Genomic DNA, 26,727 nt, shown 5'->3' with positions numbered 1-26,727 from the left:
TGGGGAATCAAGAACCCCTTTTGGGGGAGGGAGAGGGCCCTTCGGGTGGAACGGGGATAATTGCGATATTGGAAAGGGCCTACCGGTACTCTCGAGGGATGCATAGCGTAACTGCAGAACGTTTTGTTGACGAACCAGTTGTCGCTGCTGGCAGATGGGATTCTTACTGTAGTGAGGAATTTCCCGTTTTTCGTTGATGGGGATGTATTTAGGGGCTTGTTTTGTGGCAGTGAGGTTCATTTGGTTCAGGGTAGTCCAAGCGATGTTTTTGTCCCCGAAGCTTTGGTTTCTGAATCGAATTCTTCATTTGGATTGAGGCGTGCAGTGGTGCATGTGTTTGCCGTTTTTATTATCAGCATGCTAATGTTACACCATGAAACATACAATGTTTTTAGGACGAATCCGTTTGTGGATAATCTTTTAGGTGGGAAGTGCATGATGCTGAAGCTCATGTCGTTTCATGCAATCGCAGTTTCTTCGCTGTTAGTTGTGTTTTGTTTTCGTGGTGTGTGGGAAGTTCCTCACGTCGTGTTACTCGTTTCAACAGCCATGTTGGTAGTGGACGACTTCCGTCTGCTTTATGGTGTCCTTTTGAATGTCACTACCTCTTTTGTTGTACGAGAACTTGTTCAGGCAGCCAGTTTCGTTGGTTCATTTGCATCTTTGTTGCTGTTTACCTGTGCTGATGTGGGATATGTTGCTGGACCTCCGTTTCTAGCGCTCTCGGTATGCCTAGCATGGTTGATGTCTCGTCTGGTGGCTTTTGGGGTTCTTCCGGCATTTGCCACTACTGCTGCTGCGGGTTATACTGCTATCATACATACCGTTCTGGCATTGGTGTCATTTTCCCTTGCTATCGGCATTTGCTTACTACTACCTCCATCCATGCTGCAGCCTGGACCATGTTCGTGCGGTAAATCTCATTATGTCACAAACTTCCTTTCGTGTTTGGGGCGTCTTGATCCGTCTTTCTTTATCCGCAGTGTGGCTTGTGGGTGCCTTGTCGCAGTGGTATCTCTTCTTACTGTGGACTCTGAGTTAGTGACGCTGCCGGTGCTAGATAGTCTCCACTTCAAAGCGGCTGACATCCCAGTTGTCGATGGCAGCGGAAATTGGCCTAACGGTATTGCGATCAGTCCTGTTGTGGTGTTGCTCCTGGCAACGTTAGCACTGTTGTTGCTGTGTCTTGTGCCAAGTATGGGCCCATTTGTACGTTTTGTGGAACTCGGGCCTGCCACTGCTGCTATGGTACTAATAGTCGCATTTTTTTTTGACGGTAAACAACTCACAGCCACCCTTGCCGCTGTCTGTGCGTTTTCATTCGCCATCGCGGTGGGGGGTTTGCTACGGTCATTGGGAGCTGTCTTTCTGAGCCGCACTGTAGTTCGGGACAACTTTGGGAAGGCCACTGTCAGACCCACCGCTGCTCTGTTCACAACTGTGCTTCCTATGCTTCTGGTGACTGCCGTTTGTTCGAGTTGCGTAGCACTAATACTGGGGCTCACCGCGTGGCTAGCAGCTGTCCGTGGTAACGGCAATGACTCTGGTGACGGTACCGCGGACAGACGCGGGTGGGCAGTGATGTTTGTTGTGTTAGTTTTTAGCTCTGTGGCTTTGGCATTGCAGCTTCTAGTTGGAATGTGGTGGTGGCTTCCCCGGCTCTACAAGCGCATTGCAGGCATTGTTTAGCGGAGCTTGACACCAAGGCATCAGATCGGGTGTGTGTATTTTATTTTATAGAAACGTCCAGGTGCCAAGGGTGAATTGACGAAAAAGGTTTGTTCACTGTTGAGGGAGGAGAATAATGTATTTTGTTGTGGAGGGTTGCGATCCATGGGAGTAACAGGGGGTTTTCCTCCGTGGACTGCTTTCCTTTAGTGGAAGTTATGTCACTGGTGCCATCATTAGAGGATGTGTGTGTGTGTGTGTGTGTGTGTGTGTGTGTGTGTGTGTGGAATTACCCACACCAACCTTGCGGCCGATGGGGGATCGGGTGCGTGTTTGTGTATGTGGTGTTTGATGATGGTTGAGGAGGAATCGAAAAATTTGTGTTTATTTATTAGCCAGTTTTATGCACCTGATGGGGAGTTTGGTTAATTAACTGGTTTAATATATATATATATATATATATGTAGTTGCCGTTGTTATTTATTAACTTACTTTGTGAGAATAAAATTTCGCGTTATCTCCCTATCTTTTGCCTAACCTCTTCCCGTCGTTTTTACACCACGCGACATCGCACGATATATCGTTTCCTTCTTTACCTTCCCTCTTTCTTCAAGTTCCGCTTCCGCCCGGTTGCGCGGTTCCGCGCTCCATAAGGTGGGTGGATCGGGGCCGTCCTTCGCTTTGATTTATTTATTATTTCAGCGCGTTCCAGTGGTGACGTTATGCGTGTGGTCGTTGAAGGATGCGGCCACTGCTTCGGGTTGTTTAGCTGTAGGCAAATTTGCACGCGTGCAGTGAGTTGTTACCGCATGCTACAGATAAGTAGAAAGAAGCGGGAAACGGATTGTACACGTGCTGGGGTGGCGTACTCATCACTTTATTGTGATTTGTACTTCACTACCTGTCAGGTTGGACTGGTCGAAGCCCTCTTCTTTCTCTTTTCGGGTCTGCTTTCCCTTTTTGTTTTGTTTTGTTTTGTTTTGTTGTGTGTGTGTGGGGGGGGGGGGAGGGTGGAGCGGGAAAGGGATACGGTAGTTTCTGGAGGGATAACAGGGGACCGCAGTTGCAGGGAGACGTTTCCCTCCCTTCGCTACCTCTTTTCTTCCTTTTGAGTGCGTGTCTATTCCACAGTGCCGCGTGTAATGATATTGTTGTTGTCGGCGTTAATTTATGATGTTGGCTCCGCGCCATGAAGTAAATGAAATGCCGCCTCCGCTGGAGGAGGCCTAGCGCGCCTGAGGTTTACAAAACGGTTTCTGAAAGGGGAAGTGATGGCGTTTTTGGTGTCTCCCTCTTTTTAGGGCCGCTATTGTTACATGCTCTCCAAAACTTGAGTGCTTGAGCATTGTTTTTTTTTTTTTTAAAGTTGCATGGGAGATGTGTGTGTGTATGTGGCACTATATAACAATAACACACGTGTGGTAGTTGCCCTGCGTTAGGCGTAGGAGGGGGCGCACGCGCGTAGTCACAGGTGGATAAATACATACCCCGATACATCCAATAATATATCGTACGTTTCCTTAAGTGTGGGCGGTCGTCAGAGAATCAGAGAACAGGATTAGTGTGTGTGTGTTGGTGAAGGGGTGAAGTCATAATCTCTGCCTAGGGGTGTTGTTAGGAGAGGAGACTATGAAGGATAGAGTTTATAGATACGACTTGTATTTTGTACATGGCATGGCATGACAAGGAAAGAAATATATCTTAGCGTACACGCCATTTTGTGGTATCGTTGGTTCGATTCTAATTTCCCTTTTGCATTGTCTACCACCCGGTGGTGCCGTATCCCCGGTTCACTTCACTTATTCTTCCCACTATTATTTTCCATCAGCTAGTGCTTGTATTTACTCGCTCAATGCGAATACTTGCAGACTTTTTGATCAGGCGCGCGCACACAGATACGCACATGAGGGGAGTGGTAGACGAGTTTGGGAGGTTAAGAAAGAGGGGGGGGGGTTACGGCACATACGTCCTTAGAATGCTAAAAAAAAAAGAAAAACGATTCACTTTTCCCCCCAAATTACTCTTTGAAGTCTTGCTTAAATAGTTTAGCAATGAGCAACGCAGCTCCAGCTGAAAACGACTTCTTTGATCGCAATGTACTAGACTTCGCGACGTACGAGGAGTACTTGGACCAACAGGTGACGCAGGAGGACCTTTTTTATCTTGGCGACCAGGAAGCGGCACGGCAGATCGTGGAGTTGGGCTACAAGGGGAAGAACTTCCTCAGCCGCGAGGAGTTTGAGGCAGCTCGCCTCATTGTTCTCGAGGGTCCGTCGAAGTGGGAAGAGGAAGTGGATGTGGTTTGCAGCGCTGGTCTGCAGTTTGACGACTCGCCGCTATTGAGTGCACTGGCCCGACGGGAGGAGTTGGTGCGGGCAGGGAAGTTATCAACTATTATATTCCTTCGTGACGTTGTGCGGGGGCAGGAGGTGTCCGCCTACATCGATTATGGCCACCGGCTCAAAACGGAGGACTTCTCCGACTACTTCCACCGCCGCAAGCGCCTCACCCCCCGCCGTACAGATTTGAGCTATTACAACTGGAAGACCCACACGCTGTTTTTCAATAATAGTGTGACGTTTCAGGTTCTCGCCGATAACGAGATTGGGCTCTTAATGAAGCACAAGCGCGATAGGAAGACCATCAACGTTGACCCACGCGCCCCCACGCCCGGAGACAACAGCAACCGACTGGTCATTCACAGCCCCGAATACGTGCAGGTGACAATATACGACCATGTTACGCGCCGTAAGAACTAGAAGAATGCCCATTTTTCTGTTTATTTGCCCCTAGCTTTTACCTTGGTGTAGCTCTAAATGGGTTAGATTGGGTGTGTACATTACATGTGTGTAGAGGAGTCTCACTTGCTTCTGGCGAGCTGTCAACGTGTACATCCGTTCGCTCGGACGGTTACATGGGGATTTTAGGGTAGCTTACGGTCTGTTGGTGGGTTGGGAGACGTATACTACACAAGCCGCACTAAACGCTTGCAACGCGAGGTGTGGGAAGTGGATGCAATGTTAAAAAGAGTGAGAAAAAAGGGGGGGGGGTAGGGAAGGTGTGTGAAGAATTCACAGGACGAGGTGTGTGCCACCATTGGGCGCTGATTTGGTCTTTCCGATGGATTATGGCTTCATGGCTCCATCACTTCTTATATCTCAGCGCCTTATCACCCATTGATAATGAGACCGTGTTATCTCAGGAGCATCCCTTACCTCAAAGCTTTTTGTTGACGTTTGTAGTGTTATTTACCCATGTATTTACGAGGAGGTATGTTCACATATGTTTGTGTGTGCTTTCTGGTGGAAGAGAAGCTTATCACAGGGGAAGGACGGCTGAAGAGTCTAAATATTTCTTTTTTAAAAGGGCAGTGGTGGAGGTTATGATCGCTGTAAACCTACAGCAAAATTTATCAAGTTTCTTTCCCTTTCACCCTACACCCTGTAAAACGGAGGAACGAAGGAACAAGGAAGGAATATCACTGTGCGTGAGGAAGCAAAATAACGACATAATTAAAAGGAAAGGAAATAACTATTATCATCCGATTGCTGGGCTCCCTCAACACAATTGTATACACTTGCATACTCGGGGGCACTTTCCATCACAATCATGCAAACTGAACGTGGTCCAATCGCCGCACATCGGCCCCACGAGGTGGTTTTTGGCAAAGTTGAGGGCGAAGACCGCGGCGCCAACCCAATGGACCCGCCCCGCCGCAGGGTCGACCCGCTCTTTTGGCTTCGCGATGATAACCGTGCCGATCCCGAAGTCCTCGCCCACCTCCACTTGGAGAAGGATTATTACGAGAAGCGCGCGGTCGATATTAAAGACCTGGCGGAAACTATTTACCAAGAGCACATTTCACACATTGAGGAAACGGACATGTCGGCCCCCTACGTCTACGACCGCTTCTTGTACTACACGCGTGATGTAAAGGGGTTGTCGTACAAGCTTCATTGTCGCGTACCGGCCGGGAAGACGCCGGGTGAGGGTGAGGATGAGGAGATTGTACTGGACGAAAATAAGCTCGCGGAGGGCAAATCTTTTTGTGTCGTGGGTTGCGTGGCGCCCGCCCCACCAGAACATGCGCTTGTAGCATACTCCGTTGATTACTGCGGGGATGAGGTGTACAGCATCCGTTTCGTACGGGACGTGGTGGCGGACAAGGTTGAAGGCACAAACGGAAGTGTTGTGTGGGGGCCCAATGCCGAATGCTTCTTTTACATTACGAAAGATGCCTCCAAGCGTGACAACAAGGTATGGCGTCACATTATTGGCCAACCGCAAAGTGAAGATGTATGCCTCTACACCGACGACGATCCACTCTTCTCGGTGGGTGTGGGGAGGTCGGGTGACGGCAAGACGCTGATCATTTGCTCTATGTCATCAGAAACTTCGGAGTCACATCTGTTGGATCTGCGCAAGGGGGTTAAGCACAACACACTCGAGATGGTACGACCCCGTGAGAAGGGGGTTCGCTACACTGTGGAGATGCACGGCACGGACACACTGATAGTGCTGACAAATAAAGACAAGTGCGTGAATGGTAAGGTTGTATTGACCAAGCGGAGTGCACCCACAGATTGGGGGACCGTATTAATACCCCATGACGACAAGGTAACTATTGATGATGTCGCCGTATTCGCCAAATTTGCAGTTCTATCCGGCCGCCGCGATGGTTTGACGCGCGTATGGACGGTCAGGCTCGGGCCTGACAACCTCTTCAGCTCTGCAACGCTGAAGGAGCTGCACTTCGATGAGCCTGTTTTCACTGCCCATGTGGTTTGTTCTCAAATGAAGACATACGATGCGTCACTGCTGCGCCTGAGGTATTCATCCATGACAACCCCCACTGTATGGTACGACGAGGACGTACTGAGCGGAGAACGCAAGGTTGTGAAGGCGCGTAAGGTGGGGGGCGGCTTTGAATCGAAGAATTACGTTTGTCGGAGGGAGTTGGCTACAGCTCCTGACGGGACAAAAGTTCCCATCTCGCTCGTATACGATACCAGTATCGATTTGAAGAAGCCCAACCCCACCATGCTCTATGGATACGGTTCCTACGGCATTTGCATTGAGCCTGAGTTTAACTCACGGTTCCTGCCGTATGTTGATCGGGGTATGATATATGCTATTGCGCACGTGCGAGGCGGCGGTGAGATGGGTCGTACGTGGTATGAAGTTGGGGGAAAGTACTTGACCAAACGGAATACCTTCATGGACTTTATTGCATGCGCGGAGCACCTTATTTCCTCTGGTCTCACAACACCCGCGCAGCTTTCTTGCGAGGGAAGAAGTGCTGGTGGATTGCTGGTGGGTGCCGTGTTGAATATGCGGCCAGATTTATTCCACGTCGCCCTCGCGGGTGTCCCTTTTGTGGACGTAATGACAACCATGTGTGATCCAAGCATTCCTCTTACGACAGGCGAGTGGGAGGAGTGGGGGAATCCGAATGAGTACAAGTTTTTTGACTACATGAACAGCTACAGTCCAATTGACAACGTGCGTGCACAGGATTACCCTCATTTGATGATTCAGGCCGGATTGCACGACCCACGCGTCGCGTATTGGGAACCGGCGAAATGGGCGTCAAAGCTCCGTGAACTCAAGACAGACAGCAATGAGGTGTTGCTGAAAATGGATCTGGAGAGTGGACACTTTTCTGCAAGTGACCGCTACAAGTACTTGCGAGAAAACGCAATACAACAGGCTTTTGTGCTGAAGCATCTCAATGTACGGCAGCTGCTGCGGAAGTAGGTAGGTAAGGAATAGCTGAAACTTGTGGAGCTAAGGTAGGATGTGTTTCACAGAAAATGAGGTAGAAGGGTAATAGTCAAGGGAGGCGAAACGCGAAAGAGAGTGAAGGAGCTGGCGTGTGTGTTTGTGTGGGGGCTAACAGCGACAAGACGCATGGCAAAAAAAACAAAAAGCGACGAGGAGGGGTGGTAAAGGGGCATAAGGGGAGGGTGTTTGGGGAAAAATTTTTATATGGTTAATTGGCATGGGTGTTCTTCCTTTTTGGTCTTCTTATCGTTTCCCCATACCGCATTTATCGTCATTATTTTATCTGTCTGCACCATTATATGCACATATGTGTATATATTTTAACTTTCTACAGTTGTTGTTATTCACCTTCAGTCCATATTATTATTGTTGTTGTTACTTTTTTTAAAAATTACCATCACCGCCCGCCCACGGAGCATCTTCCTGTGTGCCCCTCTCGTGTGTTTATACTTGGGATAGCAGGCACCGAGGCGGGTATTATAAATGGGTAAGATGACAAATGAATATGTCTGTGTCTCTGTTTTCCTCGGTTGGCGTCGTGCCTTATTGCCGCGTGTTGCATGTGAGTGACCGTCAGTTGCCGTAACAGTAATGTAATATTAGAGCGTCAGCGGTCAACAAAGGTAACGGACCTCCGGAACGACACAACTTTACATGGCAGCAGCAGTAAACCGCAGAAACTTGGCTAGTTGAGGTAAACCTCCCACTTGCCCCCCTTTTTGTTACCCTTGAACCCGCCGTTAAAATAAAGCCGATTGATGACCGGTTGGACATGTGGAGGACCCAACACAAACTAACTCCCACAGGTGTTTTTTGTCTTTCTTTTTTTTTTTTTTGTAACGACTGCTAGCCATTACGTGCTGGTTCCTCGACGCCAGGCGGTTAGAATCAATAGTTTTTTTTTGTTTTCACTCCTTTAACCTTCACTAACTTTCAATGACATTTGTCTTACCTCTGTCTTTTTCCTTCGAATCACTCTCATATATCCCTCTGTTTCAAAGGAAGTGGTGTAAAAGAAAGACACTGAAGGAGGAAATCAGAGAGCAACAACGGCCGGCGGGCACGGCAACAACAGGCAGAAGTAGTGCGAAGGAGTTATACAATGACAGCGAACGATGAATACCACATTAGTTTCCACCAGAAACTGCGGTACTTTGCGCTTCAACAGGACGCTGCGACGCAATCGTCCGATATACGGCGGAATCGTGTTTTTCTTGAGCAACTTCTTGACAGTAGAAAGCGCAATATCGCCATGGGCGGTGCCTTTTGCAGCCCCACGGGGAGTATACGTAGTCGAGCGGCTTGTAGCATTGCTTCTTTTAACAGGAGTAACGCCAGCAGAAGGTATGGAGGTGGGCCACCCAGCCTGTCGCCGCAAGCAGCAAGCCAGACGTCTCCGGCTGCAAAGGGGGAAGGCAGAAAGTCTTTTATTGTGGCAGGTCTGCATGCCGACCGACGTGACCGTCACCCAGCGTTTGACGTTACTGTCCAGTACGCGGAGGAGTGCATCTTTGCTGCGTACTTCCTTGTGTCGCGTGGTTTATACGATGATGCGATGAATATTTGTCTCAAGTCTATCGAGAAGGATGTGAATACAACGCTGCGCGATGCTTGCGCCGTAGCGGGCACAGTCTCAGCAATATCAAAAAGCGCCAGGAAAACCACAGCGTTTGGTCGCCTTTTGCAAACTGAGGGAGAGACACCCACGGCCGGCAGGCGCAGTCTGCGGTTTGTTTCAAAGGAGGTTGATCAAGAGAGGCGGGCGAAGTTTACTGACGCTTGGCGCGTCGTTGTGCAGTACGAGTTGCTTACTCAAGCATGCCAGTTTTTTCGGCTTTTCACCGGCGCCTCTTCGTTCCGGTGCCGCCCCGGTGTTTTACAGCAAGCGACGTCGTGTTTAGAGAATGTAGTCCATAGGCTTGTTTCCGCTTGTGACGTGGAGGCGGATTTGAACTACTTTGTCCTGTTCAACGCCACCGTCATGATATATGAAATGTGCCTGCATTTGATGCGTTTCGCAAGTGGGAGCACTGCGGTGGTAATGCCGGTTATTGCACGTTCTACTGCGTACTGCATCGAGGTATGTGAGTCGGGGACACTCAAGCTCTCAACTTCGCGCTACTTGCTTTGGCGCGTGCGACTATATGAGCTTTTATGCAATTGTTATGAACGGCAAGGGATGTATGAGGAAGCGTTGCACCAAGCGCAGCGCACGCTGGTGAAGGTACGGGAACTTGTGGAACTTGAGTTTGTAGACGGGGTTGGGCCTTCAGAGGAAACCAGGGAGATTCTGCTCGTGGCTTTGTACAATGTCCACCTCACTGTGTTGAGGTACACTTGGTACGTGAATGGATCAGGCGCGGAAAGGTATTCACCTCCACAACCGAGTGTCGGTGGAGCTGGAGATGGGGCGCATGGCACCAAACAGGTGCCAAGTGTTGGAGATTCTACTGTTCGTGATGGTTCTGAAGCGTATAACGGTGACCTTCCCTGCAGTGGACTTGATGTGCTTGACAAGGCATGGGAGACACTGATGAGAGTGGAGTTGCCAACTGCCTCGGAGGTGTCTGCCGCACTCGTTGGAGGAGCAGGGTATCGCCTTAATAAGGCCAAGCAACAGCAAAAATCAAGGGATCGCCGCAACATGGATGCGTTGAAAAAGACAAGGTTGGTTGAGAGAGCTCGGGGCCCTCTAATGCGTTTCTTGCTCGCTGTGGCCATCACCTCAATACCCCCTACGACACGACCAAGAAGTAGAACCGATCAACTTGGTGATGCTGCATTTGATCCGAGCACATTCATGGGTAAGTTGCACTTGTGGGCGACTTCGGCACTCGAATTTTTGGCGCGTCACGCGGTGCGCAATTATCTGAAGGAAAACCCTACAATCGCGGAACGATGCCGGCTAGAGGGTTTTGATAGCTCTGAAACGACTAAAGCCGCAAATAATGCGTTCGCTGTGGATGCGCCCGCCACAAAGTCTACGGGGAAGAAGAGTGCTGCGCCCCGTCGGAAGGGCCGTGAAGGGAATGTTGTGCCCCAAGAGTTCAGTGTTGTCGAAGACGATGTACTGCTTGGGAGTATTACCCTGGAGGCCCTGCTCTGTGAAATTGGGTACCCAAAGCCACCAGGTCCTTTCCTCTTTCATGGAAACGAGGAGCAGCGTGATGGACGATCGATCTCCCGCTTAACAGAAACGGAGGAAGAGAGCATCGCTACAGCATTGTTGCTTCATTGCGTGTTGTATGATGCCCCGGATGTCGATTTGTATGGGCGGCTTTGCATCTGCTCCACTAGTCTATTGTGGCGGAAACTCGGTGAAAGTGATGAGGGGTTGGCTTCGCGCCCAGTTTCACCATCGCCTGAAAGCGGAAAGGTGGGTGGACGGCACTCGCGATCACCCGTGTGGGCTTTAGCAAATGTATTCACCGCTTCTTTACACATCCTTCGGCACATGCGAAGGGTGCGCGGGTGTGGAGCAGCTGAAAGTGGTGCTGATCGACATTCTTTGGAAGATATTTACAGTATCTTTCCCGTCGCTGAGCATCTCAGGAGGCTGTTGGAGCAGTGTAAAGGGCCTCTGTTGATTAGTGTATCCAACAGTAATAATAACGACAGTGCTATCGCTGTGGCCTTCGGTGCCCCCGTTGACGGCTTGTCCTCTGCCTCTCCCTCCATGACGTCATCCTCTGTTTTGTACCCACCTCTGCTGAGTTCAACCACAGCGGTGTCGGAGTCCGTGCGGGTAGTCTGTCAGCAACTGCTGGAGCGTGGCGCGGAGTTTTTACTCCACCGTATGGCCCGCTACTCCCCCAGCAAGCTTCCGGTTGTGACAAGGTCAGCGCCCCTCTTGCGTGATGGCAATGGGGTGAGTGTCGCATCGGGGCACCAACTGGATAAGGACCCGGTGGAGTTGTATCACGAGATCATATGCACATACTTGGATGTGAAGGCGAGTAGTGGGCTGACAAGCGCTGTCGACTTTAGCGAACTTGTTCTGAGATATGCAAAAGAGGTTGTGGCGGAGGTAGAAGTAGTTAAAGAGAAAGTTGTTGGTGCCCAAGGGGCCGGTGACGACAATGATGGAAATGCGGTTTCAGGGGAGGCAGCTGCGGGATCGGCATCACCGACATCGCATCAAGGAGGGGAGGTTGGTGGATCGGTAGATGGGCTCCCAAAGGGTGTGGACTCCGCCTGCGTATTTCGCAAAAAGCATCACCACGCCATGCTAGGGATTTCTGCCATTAATATTGCGTTGAGGTGGCTTTCCAGTGCGACGCATCTGTTGGATATGCATAACTCCGCACAGGTTGCAGGGGTTGATACTGGTGCTAGATTAGGTTTAGGGTCGCATGTGTCTGCGTTGGTGGCTAGTGGTGAGCAGGAGGTGCGTGATATAAGGACTGATTTAATGCGTTGTCGAATCGAACTGTGTTGGTGTGCTAGTTTGTATCAACAATCTTTTGCAGCTATTGAAAGGCACAGAGAGGACGTCACACGAATTAAGGAGCGCCAGGCGAAGGCTAATATTTATGGCGCCGTTACGCTGAAGGAGAAGAATATTCTAAAGTCACTTATCCAGGAGGAACCACAGTTTTTGGATACCAATGAGCGAGAGAGGAAACGGCTTGTTGCGTGGGCGCGGGAGAGTTCGGACGCATTACTACTAGCGCTTGTCTTGTTGTGTTTGGCATCCCATCAACCCCGGCGGAAGGTACAGCGGGAAATGCTAGAAGAGGCTTTTCATCTGCTGTGTCGTCCCGAGTGGAGTGGATCAAATGGGAGTTTTGGGGTTGACAAACTGGCCCCGCGCGAGGGGAGTGCGTACTCTCCTCTCATGATTTGGTGCTACGCCGTGACCATATGTGGGAAGCTAGGATTTACGGAGTGGATGGAGAAGTCAAGGGATGTACTGCACGCAGCTTTTTTGTGTGATAAGAGCAATGCGCCATGTCTCCGAGACTCAGCGGCGTCACGGAGCGTCGGTACAATTACTAGGGAAGCAGCTACTGTCACCGCGGAGGGTTCGCGTCGCTCTCCCTCACCAACTGGGGATGGTAACACCATCATAAGCCCCCTAGAGTTCCAACCGAGCGAGGAAATCTTGTCTGCGTCATCACCATTGCAACTGCGAGCGCTTGTTTCGGCTATTCTTTGGATGTCTGTGGGCGATATGAAAGGCCACGCTTACAAAAACTTTTGTACCACAGGGCTCATGCCTTTTACTGAGCACAGCATGTTGGTCGAGGTGCCTTTCCCAAAACGTTATAAGTTGCAGGAGACTCAAGTTGTATATATGCGCTGCGCATACCGAATTCGGTTTGTCATGGAGCTTGCGTTCCGCGTTAAAGATTATGGACGTATGATGCGCTGTGCCTTCGAGTTGTTCAACGCCCTCCTTCCAACACTTGTGGACGACAATTACTGTCCTGTTGTGCTGCGGCCGCTCGGCACATTGTGTAAGATCCTGTTGTTACATCCCACCTCCACGTCTGATGATCCGGACGTGCAGTTGTTGGCGGTTCGCGTTCTTGGTGCATTACTCCTTACGATACGAAGGATGGCTTCTATGCCCTGTTCTGCCCCTTGTGCCAATTTGCATGCTGATACTAACAGCAAGGACCAAATTGTGGGGCAACAGGCGGGAGCAACAACCCCTGCAGGGGCCCCGGTAGTGTCGCCCGAGCGCTGTTCTGAGGATTTATCTGACCTTCCTTCGACCATCGCTGGGTGGTATGAGCTTCTTCTTCAGGCATTTGAGCGTGTATGGAACGATGTATACAACGCTCCTAACTTGCGGCAGCGCCGTCACAGACACCGAATTCGCTGCAGTGCGCGCAGAGTGCAGCGCGTCGTGAATTCAAAGGGAAGCGCTCCCGAAGGTACGCAGGGGACACCAGCTCCAGGCAACCGAGGCGAAAACGCCTCGCGCGGGACTTCATCTCGCCTTCGCCGCGGCTCCAGAGTGGGCTCCGCGGCACCATCCCAGACAACCGGCGCCCCTGCTGAGTGCGCTGCCGGTGTTTCGACATTTCCCGGAAGCTCGTACGTAATGTTAGACGACATCGTCGACGACTGCGTACCCATCGAATATGTGGAGCTCCTGGGGGAGATTCTTTTCAAAGTGCCTGCTCAGGTTGCCGGCTCCTTGAGAAAAGTCTTCTCTTCATGCGACAAAGCACTCGACTCGGTGTTGGCTGCGACGCCCAACTGCGTGGTATTAGAAGGTATTCCGCCATGGTTGTTGGAGGTGGTCCGAGCAGTGCACAGTCGATCAGCGCAGCTAGCCATTGAACGGCTCCATCAGGTGTGCGATCATCCCATGTACGCGCGGACAGCTGCATATGTCGTAGAGAGCCTGATGGAGCAAGGTGATGTCGTGAATGCGCGACGGCTGGCACTGGATGCATTAAAGCGCCTTAAGGATATCCGCACCCTTATTAACGAGCATCAGAATGGATTGATTGAAAGCATGAGGAGCTGGCTCCGCCGAGAAGGGTACTTGCACATACAGTTGAAGGGTACTTCCTCAGTCGATGCATCGACGACTGATAACCCGACCGCACTGGAGAGTGCAAAAGAGTTGGCGGCCGAGGATGCGAGGGCTCAGGTTGCGCCTATAAATGAACTGGGACAACATATTGTTAGTAATACAGCGGAGGGAGAATGGTCACCTGTTGAGAAGGAAACATTGCGACAACTCACCCGTGGGTTTGCCTGGGTGTGGAGGCGACAGATTGCACGGTGGCTGAGGGCCCGTATCATGCAGTTTTGCGTTCCTTTCACAGCGAAGCTGTATTTTTTCCTGGAGAAGATGTCACTACTGCAGTTGGAGCAATGCCAGGTGCTCCAAGAGAAAGCCACATTAGATACGTCTGGGAAGGTTTCCCGCCGCGCGAGCAAAGTGAAGGGAGGTGTTGACGAGTCCGTGTCAGCTTTGACTGAGGACATGCCAAAGGGTAAGCGTGCCGTGCAAGGGACAACATTGGATGAAGGAGATGAGGAAGAGAGGTTTTTGTCGCACGCTATGCGGTCTGCTAGGTTGTTCAACCGTTGCGGTTTGCCAGCTCAAGCGTTCCAGGTGGTTCTACTTGCGGTCGACGGGATTCGCACGTTTGTATGCGACGATCCCGCAGACGTGCAGCCACTGAACGACGCGCAGCAGACACTCGCTGAGGACGCCGGTGGCCGGGGTTCACCTTCGTGCGGTGGGACATACTCTAGCGATGCCGCGGACGGCTTCATTGATCCGCGCCTGTACCGATTTGTGGGGACACTTTCAGCTACGGAGCAACGAGCTTCCGTTATGCGCACGGGTCCTCGTTCCCGCGAAAAGCTGGTTGCCCTTGGACCGTACATATGCCCCCTTGCACAAACGATGCAGAGAACGTTGCTTCTGCTATGGGAAGGGTATGTAGACTATCGCCGTGACCTGGGGATCGTACAACCGAATGCCGTTAAAGTCAGACGCGATGTGCTGCTGGATGAGCAGCTACCATTTCAGGGACGCGTTCCCTCCCTTTTTTCCCTTTTCTCTCCCGCAGGTCAATATGAAGAGGCTTACCTTGAGCATGCTCGTGACGTGGAACAGCGGAAGAGGGGCCATTCGCTGCTTTATCAGACACACGAGGTATGTGCGAGGGAGAGTTTTGAGCGTACGAGGATTCAATGGCAGTCCTCATTGCAGTTGAGTTCGTTGATGGAGATGTGGGTGGATGTAATACCGGATGTGGGTTACTTCCTTCGTGAGTTGGAAGTTGGCTGCAGCCTACTTGAGCAAGAAGCTGAGGAAAGGAAGTGCGCGTACGATACGGCCGTGGTCCAGCGGCAGCAATGGGAGGCGAGAGTGTCGAAGAAGCGGAGGAAGAAGACTGAGGAAGCTGGCACCGTGAGGTGTATCACGAAGCCAATTTCTTTCGAAGACCCCAATGGTATGGAGCTTGCCGCGAAGCGTCTTGGTTACACAATACCTATGGGCACAGCCATTGGCAAACTGGTGTTTCTGTTGAAATGTGCACAGTTCAGTTGTCAACTGGCGTCCCTGCAAATTGCGGAGGAAGTTCAGAAGTTAACAAGCGGTTCCTTTTCGAGGCATTTGTTACCTTTTGTACTGAACGTGCAGTGTATGATTGGGGAACCTATTGCAAAGGAAACTGTAGACAAACTCTTAGAGGTGTACCGGGACGAGTCGAGGCAAAAGTCGCTATCCAGAAATGCGCGTTGGACATGGAGGAGGTATACCAAAACAGAAGCCTATTCACGTGCTATGCAGCGTCTGGGTCGGACGCTGCTGCCCTCATGGGGTACCCAGGGTGACAGCAAAATGTCCGTTTTGTCCATGCCGAACGCATCTTTCAACTTCTCTGCTGATGAATGTTCGCTTGTGTCAGATGTTCTTGTGGAGACTTCGCGCCCCCGCGCCACGGTACGAGCGGATGACAGTGTGGTATGTGGTACGAATCCTCCTAATGCTGACGACACCAACGGCGCTTCACGACCCACATCACTGCACGACGTCACCGGGTCGTACGATAATCTTATATCGTACCTCCGTCAACGCCGCCTGTTTGGACCCCTTGCAGAGGAGCTTTATGAACTGGGTCGTATTTACATACTGCATCGTCAGCGCGATGAGGCGGAAAGGTGTTGGTTAGATTCAGTGGATGCGGCACTTGGTGTGCCCGAGAGCTTACGTAACTCAACTGCGGTTGATACGTGGTCCGAATTCCAAGCAGCCTCTGTGGGGTGTCCTCGCATTCTTTTGGCCATTCTCTCACTAACTTCTCTCGCCATGTACACTTACCGGGAGCAACAGAAACGTGCCGTGGATGCGTGCTTGCTTTCTGCCCGTGTTCTTGAGCGCCTCTTCGAGCAGTCCTCAGGCAGTGGTCTGCCGCAATGTTTGCGTGACTTTTGTGGGTTCGCACTGGAGGACATCATAGTTTTGCCACATCTTCGTGAACCATTAACTACACTGATGCCGCAAATCATACATCATCTGCTATTTTTGGGGTGGGAGCTATTACAATTTAAATTTCCAGTGTATTCTGCTATGGTTGCCTGCTTGGCGGAATACCTAGCACGAACCTACACGCGTCATGTGCCGCTAACGGTGGAAATTCGACTACTGCAGGCAAAGGCAGCTGCATACAGTGGTAACTTCCGGGCCTCTATGGGCATACTGCGCGATGTGTGTCAGGGTAAGCGCGTGCCGTGTGTGGCACTGGAGAGTTTTGATCTGTGCGCTTCTGGGAGTGAGGCGTTAAAAACTACTAAAGGTTTAAAGGGCGCAGATACCGGCGCGCAGTCTCGCCGGCAGGCGGAGCCGGCTGCTGAAGCACCGAATAATCAAGCACTCCAGCAGCAGCAGCATCAGGAGGAGTCATCTCAATCTGGTTTATACAACGATACCGAACTCCCCACGAGCCCTGGAAACGTGGCGTGCATTCAGGTTTTCATTACGCAGTGCTTTACTTCCCCAGGGTCTGATGATCGCCCAGCAGCGGATGCAGCAGGAGCGTCCGTGGGGCAAACCGTTTCTTCACTGATGTCGGGGGCCTCTGGTCTTCCAGAACCGGTTGCGGCGTACTACGGAAAACGGCTGTCACAACGTGTAGAGCTCACTCTGGCGGAGTGCCTTGTTGTCCTTGGGGGAAAGGAAGCTGCTTACGTTTGGGGAAGCCTCGGTGGTCAATCGCAGCCCCCAGCGTCCGGCACGACAACAGGGGCTGACCGCCGTGCGATGCGTTCCCGTGGGAGTCAGCGCCCGATGAATCTCACGTACAATAACAGCGCTTGTCGTGAGGCTCTAAATGCTGCGGAGCAGATTCTTCAGGTCATCCTAGCCCGACTACAGAAGGTGCAGCAGCAGCGGCAGGGCGAGCGACAGCAGCACCCGCGGCAATCGGGCAACTCAACGAGTACTGTCGGGGACGGCAATGCATTTGTCTTGCGTGGTAGGAAGAGTGTGCCGCGTGACTCCGCCCCGCCTTCTTCGCGTTTACCGGACGGTGGAAACGCAAAACGTTGGCGTGAAGTAGAAGACACTTACACTCGATGCACATCTGAGCGTTTACTATCGAGGATATATACCGTACGTGGGGAGTCTATGAAAGCACTTGGGCTGTTGAAGGGTCTCGTGAGATCTTTTGAGAATGGCGGGTCGTTTGTCTGCAATATACCTCATGTGCCATCCTTCCTGTGGACAGTGGGTACACACAATTTCTGGTGCGAGGTGTATGAGCTCATGACTCAGAACCATGTGCGCCTTCTGGAGTACTCGGTAGCGCAGAAAGTAGTTGATCACGCACTCGCTCTATGCGAGCAGTGCGGCGATTCATACAGCGCACGCGTCTTTTCCTTGTACCGCGCCACAATATCAATGCGCACAGGGACAGCAAGTGATGCCGAGGAAACTCTCAATGGATTGCTGAATGTTTCTCGATCATTGGTGTGCGACAGCCGCATGGATTTGTTTCACCCTTGGACCATACTGGCTCTTGAAGCCCTGAGGCGAGAAAAGCAATGTAAAGAGAGCCAGAAGGGTTCCACCTCGTCCATCGACCTTCTGGAGGGTGCTGTACTGAATCTGCAGGAGTACAGCCAGGTACATAGTTTGCTTCCTCTTACCTTTTGCTTCAACGAGAGGAAGCAAGATGATAGTAGGGAAGTAACGAAGAGAGAAAACCGGCGCGAAGTTTTATGGAAACAGCTTGCCCCCTTGCCGTGGAGTACGGATGCTGTTTATGTCCATAGGGCAGTGAATACCCTGGCTGAGGAGCACATTCGAGTGGGTTTACTTGACCAAGCGGAACGTCTGCTGCAGGACGTCATTTTATCCGTCGCATCGCGTTACGACACAGCAGCACATCCCACTGCACTCATTGAAAGTCACTTTATGTTGGCCCGCCTTCTCTGCCTGCGGAACCCCTCGCTTATCACAGCAAGGCAAGAAGAGAACCCCTTGCAGCAGCAGCGAAAGGGAGGGGAAACAATGGGTGGGGCGCCGGTCACTGTGATGGCTCACGAAATGTCGAGCGAAGAGGAGATGATTGCTTCACTCGAACCGTATCGACAGAATCCCGTTCGATTGCTCATGTCTGTCGTAAAGCAGGTGGTATCGGTTGGTATCCACGACTATAATATACTACGTGTTGCGCTGCTATTGCTCTCAGCCTTGTTTTCACATGCGGGCCGAGCGTTTTGCATTGTTGCTGCCAACTGTGCAGTGCTTGCCAAACTCGTCGCCGACATGAAATTTCATGTCTTCAGCGGTACAAGTGTGTTTTCGCTGTACGGAGATGACGCTATTTCGCTGGGGACTGACGTTGTATTTGCTGAGAGTGTCACTGCCTACATTCATTATCAACAGCGCAATGTGGGGAATGTTATGGAGAAAGAAGGTCCAGGGTGGGATAACGCTGCTGGAGGGGGAGGTTCTTTACCTCCGAGTGGGCCCAGTCATCCGCGGACGCGTGATGACCGAGAGCGAGCAGCTCAGAGAAACAATGTGTCACTCCCTGCGGTCGTTTCTGCGTTTGCCGCTCTTCATCGAGAGCGTTCACTAGACTGCTTGCTCCCACCACAGGAGTCACTAGATCTTGAGCTCGCCCTGCAACATGTCCGCTCGTTTCTCCAGACCAGAACCGCCCCTCTGAGCTGCAGTTACCTGTGGCACAGCGAAGGGGCGTTGGAGTCAATTCTGAAGCAGCAGGCTTCTTCTGCCACCCGTCCCGGTGGTGCTTTCAGGACGCAACGTACTGGTGCATCTACGGCTACAGTAATAGGGGATGACAACGCGTCGCCTGCTGGGTTTTTGCCACCTGTCATAATAGATGCGCTTCCCTCGTTATTGTCTCCCCAAACGCTCCAGCAGCTCCACGTGCCACGCGCCAACACTGTCATTTGCAATACTTTCCAGTACGAGTCGGCGAGCACTGATCCTGTTGCTTACAACGAAAACATGAGTATTCGCGCCGCCTCGCCCCGCTGTGGGCAAGGTGCCAATGGTGGCGGTGCAGCCTGCAAACAGGCTGAACCGGTGTCAACTCTCAAGTTTGTGCTCGTCGTCTCCCCTGCCAACGATCCAGCCGCAACGCAGCCCCCTTCGGTTGCCGAGAAACCCTACCACCCAACTAAGAAGACTGCACGTGCGACGAATAAAGGTATGACGCACTCGCTTGCTGCTTCAACCGGTGAAGGGCCACGTTGGGTGGACGCCGGTTCCATTTTCAACATGTGGAATAGTACGCAGTGTGTGGTGTTTGACTGCCCCGTTGCGGAGATGAGGCAACTGCAAGCCCAAGCAGCTCACACGTTGCTCCTTATGCAAAGTCCGGCACCGTCGCTGCCCTTGGCCAAAGCGCCCCCGGGTGTGGAAGGTGCCGTGGATGAAGAGGACATTGCCGCCGGTGCCGCCCTTACACAGCAGCTAAATGAAGTTTTGTCAGTGCTATTCACGAAGCTAGCACCACCTACCACGGGAAGGAAAGCAATGCGCGCGCCGATGACTGTTGAAGGGCTCCTCAGCGGAGCTTCGAATCTTAACGCTACTCCGTTCGGCAACAACAGTGGAGCTGTTGGTGCCAGTGGGAACCACGGAAACCCTTGGGGTGGACGAGCCGCCATTGTTGGTGCCGGTGCGACTGACAAGGTTGCGTCCGGCACCGCTCCGGGTTACAAAGAGAAGGGTGCGGACGATGGGTGTGACGAATCCGATGAGGTATCGCCTGTAGACGAGGCTAAATCAAAACTTGTTGCTGATTTTATTCAGATGATTGTTGCATCGATAATACCACGTGCCGTCGTTGACGATGCGTTGATGGAGCGGAATGTTCAAATGCTGATGCCGCGTTGCGCGGTTACCGTGGATGTCGTACGGTTTTTGATGGCAGTGACCAGCAATGACGGACATGGGATGTCATCGTTTAATCCGGGTCTACATGATTGGTTTTCTCGCATAGCTGCGTTCGGATCTGGGCAAGTCGTCAGATAGATGTTGTGTGAAACTTCAAAGGAATGATGATCGCGCTACCAGTTGGATGGGGATAAAACCAACCATAGGTTGGTGGGATGCGGGGTCAATGTTGTTGAAGCCTGTCTGTGGGAAGTGCGCCACATCAGGGGGGCGTAGGGCAAACACCACGGGCAAACAGAGAAATTGGGACCTGCCTGTTGTTCATGGCTGGGGGCTGTTGGACGATTACACCTCAGTGTCCAGGAGGTGAGACTGAATGTGCATTGTCATGTTTACGCAGTATGTATATTACCCCTTCAGCGTTTTCATGAATTGTCGTCGCCTTAGAGTTGCATACGAAAGGTGTGGCCATGCGAAGAGGGTGCTTTTTTTCACTTCCGATGAAGTGATCACCTTTTTAATTTTCATAATCCCCTCTCCCCTCTCGTTGTATTATGTTTGTGCATATCAACGTGTTCACGAGGATAGATGTATATTCCTTCAGATCTAATAATCCGTTGTAGGCCGTGAGGGAGGGTACTTGCCCTACTGCCAAACCTAAGGCCCTTGTTTCCCGTTCGCTTCTTTTGATTTTCTACCCATGGCAACTCTTGTTGGGGTTCTTCGGGAAATGCAGCCGATATGTGCATATGAAGCTAGAGATAGAGGGGGGACTCTGGGCTTTGCTCCCGAGGGCTCCCGCGTGCGCCAAAAAGTTTGTTGTTGCTTCGCCCATGGTACAATAATGCCGTGAGCGGCCCCTGGCGCCCCTTAGCGCAGAGACAGTATGTGGCAGTGGTGCAACCTCGTTGCTAAGTCCGCGCTATATACATATGCGTTTATTTTGCCTGTATACACCTTTTTAAACTTTTTGTCCACCTTCGTTTTCATCTTCATCTGTGCACGAAGACGGAGGTAACATATAACGCGAGAAGAAAATAGAAAGGGACTCTTTAGTGGCCGTTGCTTTAGCGGGCGATGTGGAGCAAAGCGGAGCATTTGGGGGAACCAGTAACATTTCTTCTTGAAGTAACTGACGGCGTGCCCGCTGATCCTGCGGAGTTTCTTGATGATTTGCTTCAGCGTTTGCGCGAGGTGAGTCTCAAGGGATGCATTTATGAAGCCGCATGCCGTGTGTACAACCCTCTTTTAGTATACGTTAGTCTTATGGACGATCCTGACACCGAGCCTGCGGACTTGGAGAATCAAGACGAGGTCGGAATCGACGAATGGTTTCCACTCCACCTCGCCATTGTTTTGCTGCGGCAAGAGGTGGTTGAAGCAATTGTGACATTTCACCGAACATATGGAGGGGTTGTACTTGACAGCGTTTCGTGTGGAAGCGCTATCGGCGCACCTTGTGAATACCATGACGTTGAGGAGCAATCTGGCCGTATTTCATCGCTGCCGGTTGCTCCTTCGTGTGGCAGCGATGCTTTGGGAGTTACCATGGCTGGGGGCGTCGAAAAGTCGCAGGGCCAACTAAACTTGGGTGACCGCGACGCAAGATGCCAGATCAGGCGCGAGTTTGCTGGTGCTTTTGTTGTTTTTGGAGCTAACTCAGAGAGATCACCACTTCGTGACGGAGGGAATAACGACAGCTGCAACACAAGCAATGGAGAAAATGTTGGTGCGTTGGGCTTGAGTTCTGAATGCAAGGGAGTGAAATGGCCGTTCAGATTGTCCTGTGTGTCGGAAGCCTTACGCCCGCTACTTCTGCGTCTCGTGTGGGAGGGGACTCGTCATCGTGGTGACCGCCACTGTGGCTGCCGTAGAGGTAGAGCACGAGGTGCCTCTAAAGGCAGCGATAACGCTGAGTTGGTCTCCCTACCCGAGGGCTGTTTCACCGAGCGCATTGCTAGGTTAAGCAATGCTGCACGACGTAACGATACTCAACCCCTCTCCAGCATTTTGGTGGATTCAACTGTCATGTATGATGTATGCAACGGCAATATAGCTACACTGTTTGACGTTTTGGAGGTTTTCGATGGGTTGCTACTACCTGTTTTTTGTGGTGAAACCCCCCTTTCAGTAGGTGACAACGGCAGATTGACTACTGCTGGCACAGTCGAGCAGCCAGATGACACCAGAGGCGGTGGTTGCGGTTGCGTCGAGGCTAGCGAAAAACGTATGCACCAGTGCCAATTACCGTTACAGCCGCATTTTTACCTTTCCTGCCCAGTGCAAGATCCCCAAAAGCTTGCTTTCATCCTTCTTTGGGTAGATTTTCGCCGCTCAACATTGTTGAAGCTCGAGCAGCATGGTCCCAATATCGTGGGCGGCTACAGCCCTGCGTTACGGCACGGTGACGTACCTGCCACCGTTCCGACCGCAGCGTCACTCCACAGCGTGCACCTTTTCCTCTTGTTGCAGTTAGTCTCGCTTGAGTGTACGGTTCAAAAATTTTTACCTCTTGTGGAGGCCATTGATGAAACCCAAACTGTTGGTGACATGCCTGTGACATTTGTGGCGGCGTTGGTAGCGGGGGCTGTGGCAGCTTCATTCCCCCAAAATGGCCCGCTGCTACTAATGATGTGTGAGAAGCTGAGGGTTTTGCTAGCAAGCGCGTCGGGTGAGCAAGCGGCGCTCCGGCGGTACGTAGCTTCACCACCAGCCAGTGAAGCAGAGCGCTTCAGTGTGTTATGGTTGATGGCCACACCGTCTACTCCGCTGAAGAAGTTTAGCTCAAGAGCGGAGATGTTGTACTTTGGGTTAGTTGAGTCAGTGCTGCTTGGTGCAGAAAAGCTATGGGCCACGCAACAAGTATCTGTTGATGCCAGAGCTCCTGATGAAGCTGAACGAGCATTGGCGGATTGGCTTGTTATGTGCTGTGATATCTTTGATGGTTTAAAGGATTGTGAGGATGGCACGCCACTGGGATTTTCGAGGGATATGGTATATCGGCTAATGGGTGGCTGTCCACCGTGTCCCACACTGCACTCCATACTTCATCGTCAGCGCCACGAAGTTTTTACCACTACCGACGTTGGTGAGAAAAGCACCTCCGATTTTAACACAACGGGTAATAGAGCTGCCGTGCAAAACCCAGAAACGGCATTTGCGGCGGCGCAACAAGCCTTTGCCAGAATCGTAGGTATGGTAAGCAACGACATGAAACTGAACATTTATGCCTTGTACAAGCAGGCTACCGTTGGCGATATCAATATTTCGAGGCCGTGGTTAACCGATGTGGTTGGACGCGCTAAGTGGGATGCATGGTGCAGGGTTAAAGGGATGAGTAAGGAGGTTGCAGAGCAACAATACGTTTCACTGGTATCCGCACTACAAGAGCATCGTAAGAGTTCAATTGGGTGATATTCGTACATAAACTGCTGTACAACAGCGCCCTCCCCACAATTGTTCCTTCAGCGCAGGGAACAGCGGCATGCGGGCAGTGCCGCCGGTACATCCTTGCGTGCGGCTACATTCACTTATGTCGCTGTGTAGCGAGCTTCAGCTCACCTTGCTTCCTCATGTCCAATTGGTGTTATTGCTTGTCCCACTTTTTCCTCCTTCAGGGTTTGTTGCCCGCACACTTTCCAGTTACATCATGAAGCGTTAGCCACTACTTTTTATTACTTAGGCTGCTGTAAGGGCGGGTCAGCCACATAATCCTTCTACGATTTCAGCAGCGTGTGTGTGTGTGTGTGGGGTACCAACTCTTCACAGGTCCTTATTCTTTGAGTTTGCGCGAGTTGGCTTGTTCCTCCTCCATGAGTGTCGCGCTGATGAGGTTCCAACGAAACGTGTGCTAGTCGATGTCTTCATGGCATTACGGTCTGCTGATATCTGCTGGGAGATGGTCAGACTTCACAGTGGTAAAGCAAACAGTAATACATATTTAGTAGATGTTGGGGCAGCTACACTAGTTTGCCTTCTCCCCAGTGCATGCACCGCTGCGGCTCTCCACTAATGTGAGTCAATGCTACGGTTTCTTGCATGGATCTGTTGCGACCTTTCCACTCGGTAAAGTGGACAACATGAGTTTTTTTTTTCGTTGCTGTTGCCAACGCGCTTTCCCCAAGAGCAACTATCGACCTTACCTAGAACCTATACGAACAATTAACTTTAAAGAAGCAAAAAACAGAAACAGTAATGTTTTTTAGACAGGATTGTCAAATGTGATAACAGCACTTAGAAAGCAATATGCCTCTTGTGTGCGAGCTTTCTCTTCATTCATTCCATTAGCTGCTCTGTCGTATATTGAAAACACATCAAGAGAAGAAAAACAAGGACAGTGCTAACGATGCCACCCAAATCTCACAAGCGCTCGCGTAAGGAAGGGGAGGTGGAGGAGCCACTTCTGACAGAAAACCCCGACCGCTACGTTATCTTCCCTATCAAGTACCCTGACATATGGCAGAAGTACAAGAAGGCGGAGAGCAGCATCTGGACGGTGGAAAACATTTATCTTGGGAATGACATGACAGATTGGGAGAAGCTGGACGACGGCGAGCGACACTTCATCAAACATGTGTTGGCTTTCTTCGCGGCAAGCGATGGCATTGTGCTGGAGAACCTTGCGGAACGGTTCATGTGCGAAGTGCAGGTACCTGAAGTTCGATGTTTCTATGGGTTCCAGATTGCTATGGAAAATATCCATTCTGAGACATACTCCGTGTTGATCGATACGTATGTTGTGGATCCCGACGAAAAGCAACGACTGCTACATGCCATAAGGACGATTCCGTGTATTGAGAAAAAGGCCAAATGGGCGATTGAATGGATTGGCAGTCAGACTTCGTTCCCTACGCGGCTCGTCGCGTTTGCGGCTGTCGAGGGCATATTTTTCTCTGGCTCGTTCTGCGCCATTTTTTGGTTAAAGAAGCGTGGCTTGATGCCCGGGCTCACCTTCAGCAACGAGCTGATTTCACGTGATGAGGGTCTGCACACTGACTTTGCTTGCCTATTATACGAGAAGTATATCGTAAACAAGCTGCCGAGGGATCGTGTGCTTGAAATTATATGCAATGCAGTATCAATTGAACGAGAGTTCATTTGCGATGCATTACCTGTCCGCTTAATTGGAATGAATTCTCAGCTGATGACTCAGTACATTGAGTTTGTCGCCGATCGGCTCCTGGTGTCCTTGGGGTACGACCGTCATTACAACTCGAAGAACCCATTTGACTTCATGGATATGATTTCTCTTCAGGGGAAAACTAACTTTTTCGAGAAGAAGGTTGGTGAGTATCAGAAGGCTGGTGTGATGAGTTCCGAAAGGTCGTCAAAGGTTTTCTCTCTGGACGCAGATTTCTAGGGGATGTTATCGTTGGTGCGTGCCCGTATGTGAGGGGAACTGTGAAGTATGGGGCTGATGCCCTTTACATTCATTGAGTTAGATATCTGTTACTCTGGTAAGGTCAGCGACTGCACCTCCTTGGAGTACTGGCTGTTGTTTTTAACAGATATCATAACAAGGAAATGAGCTTGTGGGCAGCAGCACGTATGCCTCCATACGCCTGCATGCAAACACATAGAATCGTACATAGGCATACACGGGAACCTGTGCGCTTGTTACATGTGAGATAGCTAATATCATTTGATGATTTTAATGTCTGGAGTATGACACTTGTTTATCGGGTGTATTTTTTTCTTTTTACCTTTGGTGGACAATTGGTTTCAATATTAGTGCTTAGAGTGCCCTCACCTGACAAATATTTACACGCTATGCTTGATGGCAGTTTCTATGTGTGAGGGTGGTGAAAGGGAAATGTGTAAGAGGCATACCATTTTGCACTTTTGTACCTGTCAGGTTCCCATTGTTTTTCCTTTTGACTTGTTTTAGTTTTTCCATTTCGTAATGCCATAGTGGAGGGACGGTTGCAATTATTGCGACTACCCTTTTTGTGCTGATAGTTACACGATGGCAATGCATTGTGCGCGTTGGTTGGGATGTCCACTTCTTTCCACTGTTTCGCTACTACACTACTGAATATGCCTCTTGTGTGCAAGCTTTCTCTTCATTCATTCCATTAGCTGCTCTGTCGTATATTGAAAACACATCAAGAGAAGAAAAACAAGGACAGTGCTAACGATGCCACCCAAATCTCACAAGCGCTCGCGTAAGGAAGGGGAGGTGGAGGAGCCACTTCTGACAGAAAACCCCGACCGCTACGTTATCTTCCCCATCAAGTACCCTGACATATGGCAGAAGTACAAGGAGGCGGAGAGCAGCATCTGGACGGTGGAGGAAATCGACCTTGGGAATGACATGACAGATTGGGAGAAGCTGGACGACGGCGAGCGACACTTCATCAAACATGTGTTGGCTTTCTTCGCGGCAAGCGATGGCATTGTGCTGGAGAACCTGCGGAACG

At 51.0% G+C, this 26,727-nt stretch overlaps 6 protein-coding genes across 6 annotated transcripts; all 6 read left to right on the top strand.

The window, feature by feature from the left end:
* Positions 1–357: 357 nt before the first annotated feature.
* On the top strand, positions 358–1,689 carry TbgDal_XI14340 (hypothetical protein, conserved; the record flags this gene model as incomplete). Its single annotated transcript, XM_011782277.1, has 1 exon — positions 358–1,689. One exon carries the CDS (start codon positions 358–360, stop codon positions 1,687–1,689), a length of 1,332 nt encoding a protein of 443 aa, XP_011780579.1.
* Positions 1,690–3,719: 2,030 nt separating this feature from the next.
* On the top strand, positions 3,720–4,427 carry TbgDal_XI14330 (hypothetical protein, conserved; the record flags this gene model as incomplete). The annotated part of the gene is made up of 1 exon (XM_011782276.1): positions 3,720–4,427. The coding sequence occupies one exon, from the start codon at positions 3,720–3,722 to the stop codon at positions 4,425–4,427; it is 708 nt and encodes a 235-aa protein (XP_011780578.1).
* Positions 4,428–5,277: 850 nt separating this feature from the next.
* On the top strand, positions 5,278–7,425 carry TbgDal_XI14320 (oligopeptidase B, putative; the record flags this gene model as incomplete). The annotated part of the gene is made up of 1 exon (XM_011782275.1): positions 5,278–7,425. The coding sequence occupies one exon, from the start codon at positions 5,278–5,280 to the stop codon at positions 7,423–7,425; it is 2,148 nt and encodes a 715-aa protein (XP_011780577.1).
* A 1,129-nt stretch (positions 7,426–8,554) lies between these two features.
* On the top strand, positions 8,555–20,446 carry TbgDal_XI14310 (hypothetical protein, conserved; the record flags this gene model as incomplete). Its single annotated transcript, XM_011782274.1, has 1 exon — positions 8,555–20,446. The coding sequence occupies one exon, from the start codon at positions 8,555–8,557 to the stop codon at positions 20,444–20,446; it is 11,892 nt and encodes a 3,963-aa protein (XP_011780576.1).
* A 939-nt stretch (positions 20,447–21,385) lies between these two features.
* On the top strand, positions 21,386–23,722 carry TbgDal_XI14300 (acyl-CoA binding protein, putative; the record flags this gene model as incomplete). Its single annotated transcript, XM_011782273.1, has 1 exon — positions 21,386–23,722. One exon carries the CDS (start codon positions 21,386–21,388, stop codon positions 23,720–23,722), a length of 2,337 nt encoding a protein of 778 aa, XP_011780575.1.
* Positions 23,723–24,653: 931 nt separating this feature from the next.
* TbgDal_XI14290 (ribonucleoside-diphosphate reductase small chain) lies at positions 24,654–25,667 on the top strand (the record flags this gene model as incomplete). The annotated part of the gene is made up of 1 exon (XM_011782272.1): positions 24,654–25,667. The coding sequence occupies one exon, from the start codon at positions 24,654–24,656 to the stop codon at positions 25,665–25,667; it is 1,014 nt and encodes a 337-aa protein (XP_011780574.1).
* Positions 25,668–26,727: the final 1,060 nt, after the last annotated feature.

This window comes from Trypanosoma brucei, chromosome 11 (genome assembly GCF_000210295.1).
Source record: "Trypanosoma brucei gambiense DAL972 chromosome 11, complete sequence".
Taxonomy (NCBI): domain Eukaryota; phylum Euglenozoa; class Kinetoplastea; order Trypanosomatida; family Trypanosomatidae; genus Trypanosoma; species Trypanosoma brucei.
The sequence above is the reverse complement of the archived record's forward strand: the minus strand, read 5'-3'. Positions and strand labels throughout refer to the sequence as shown.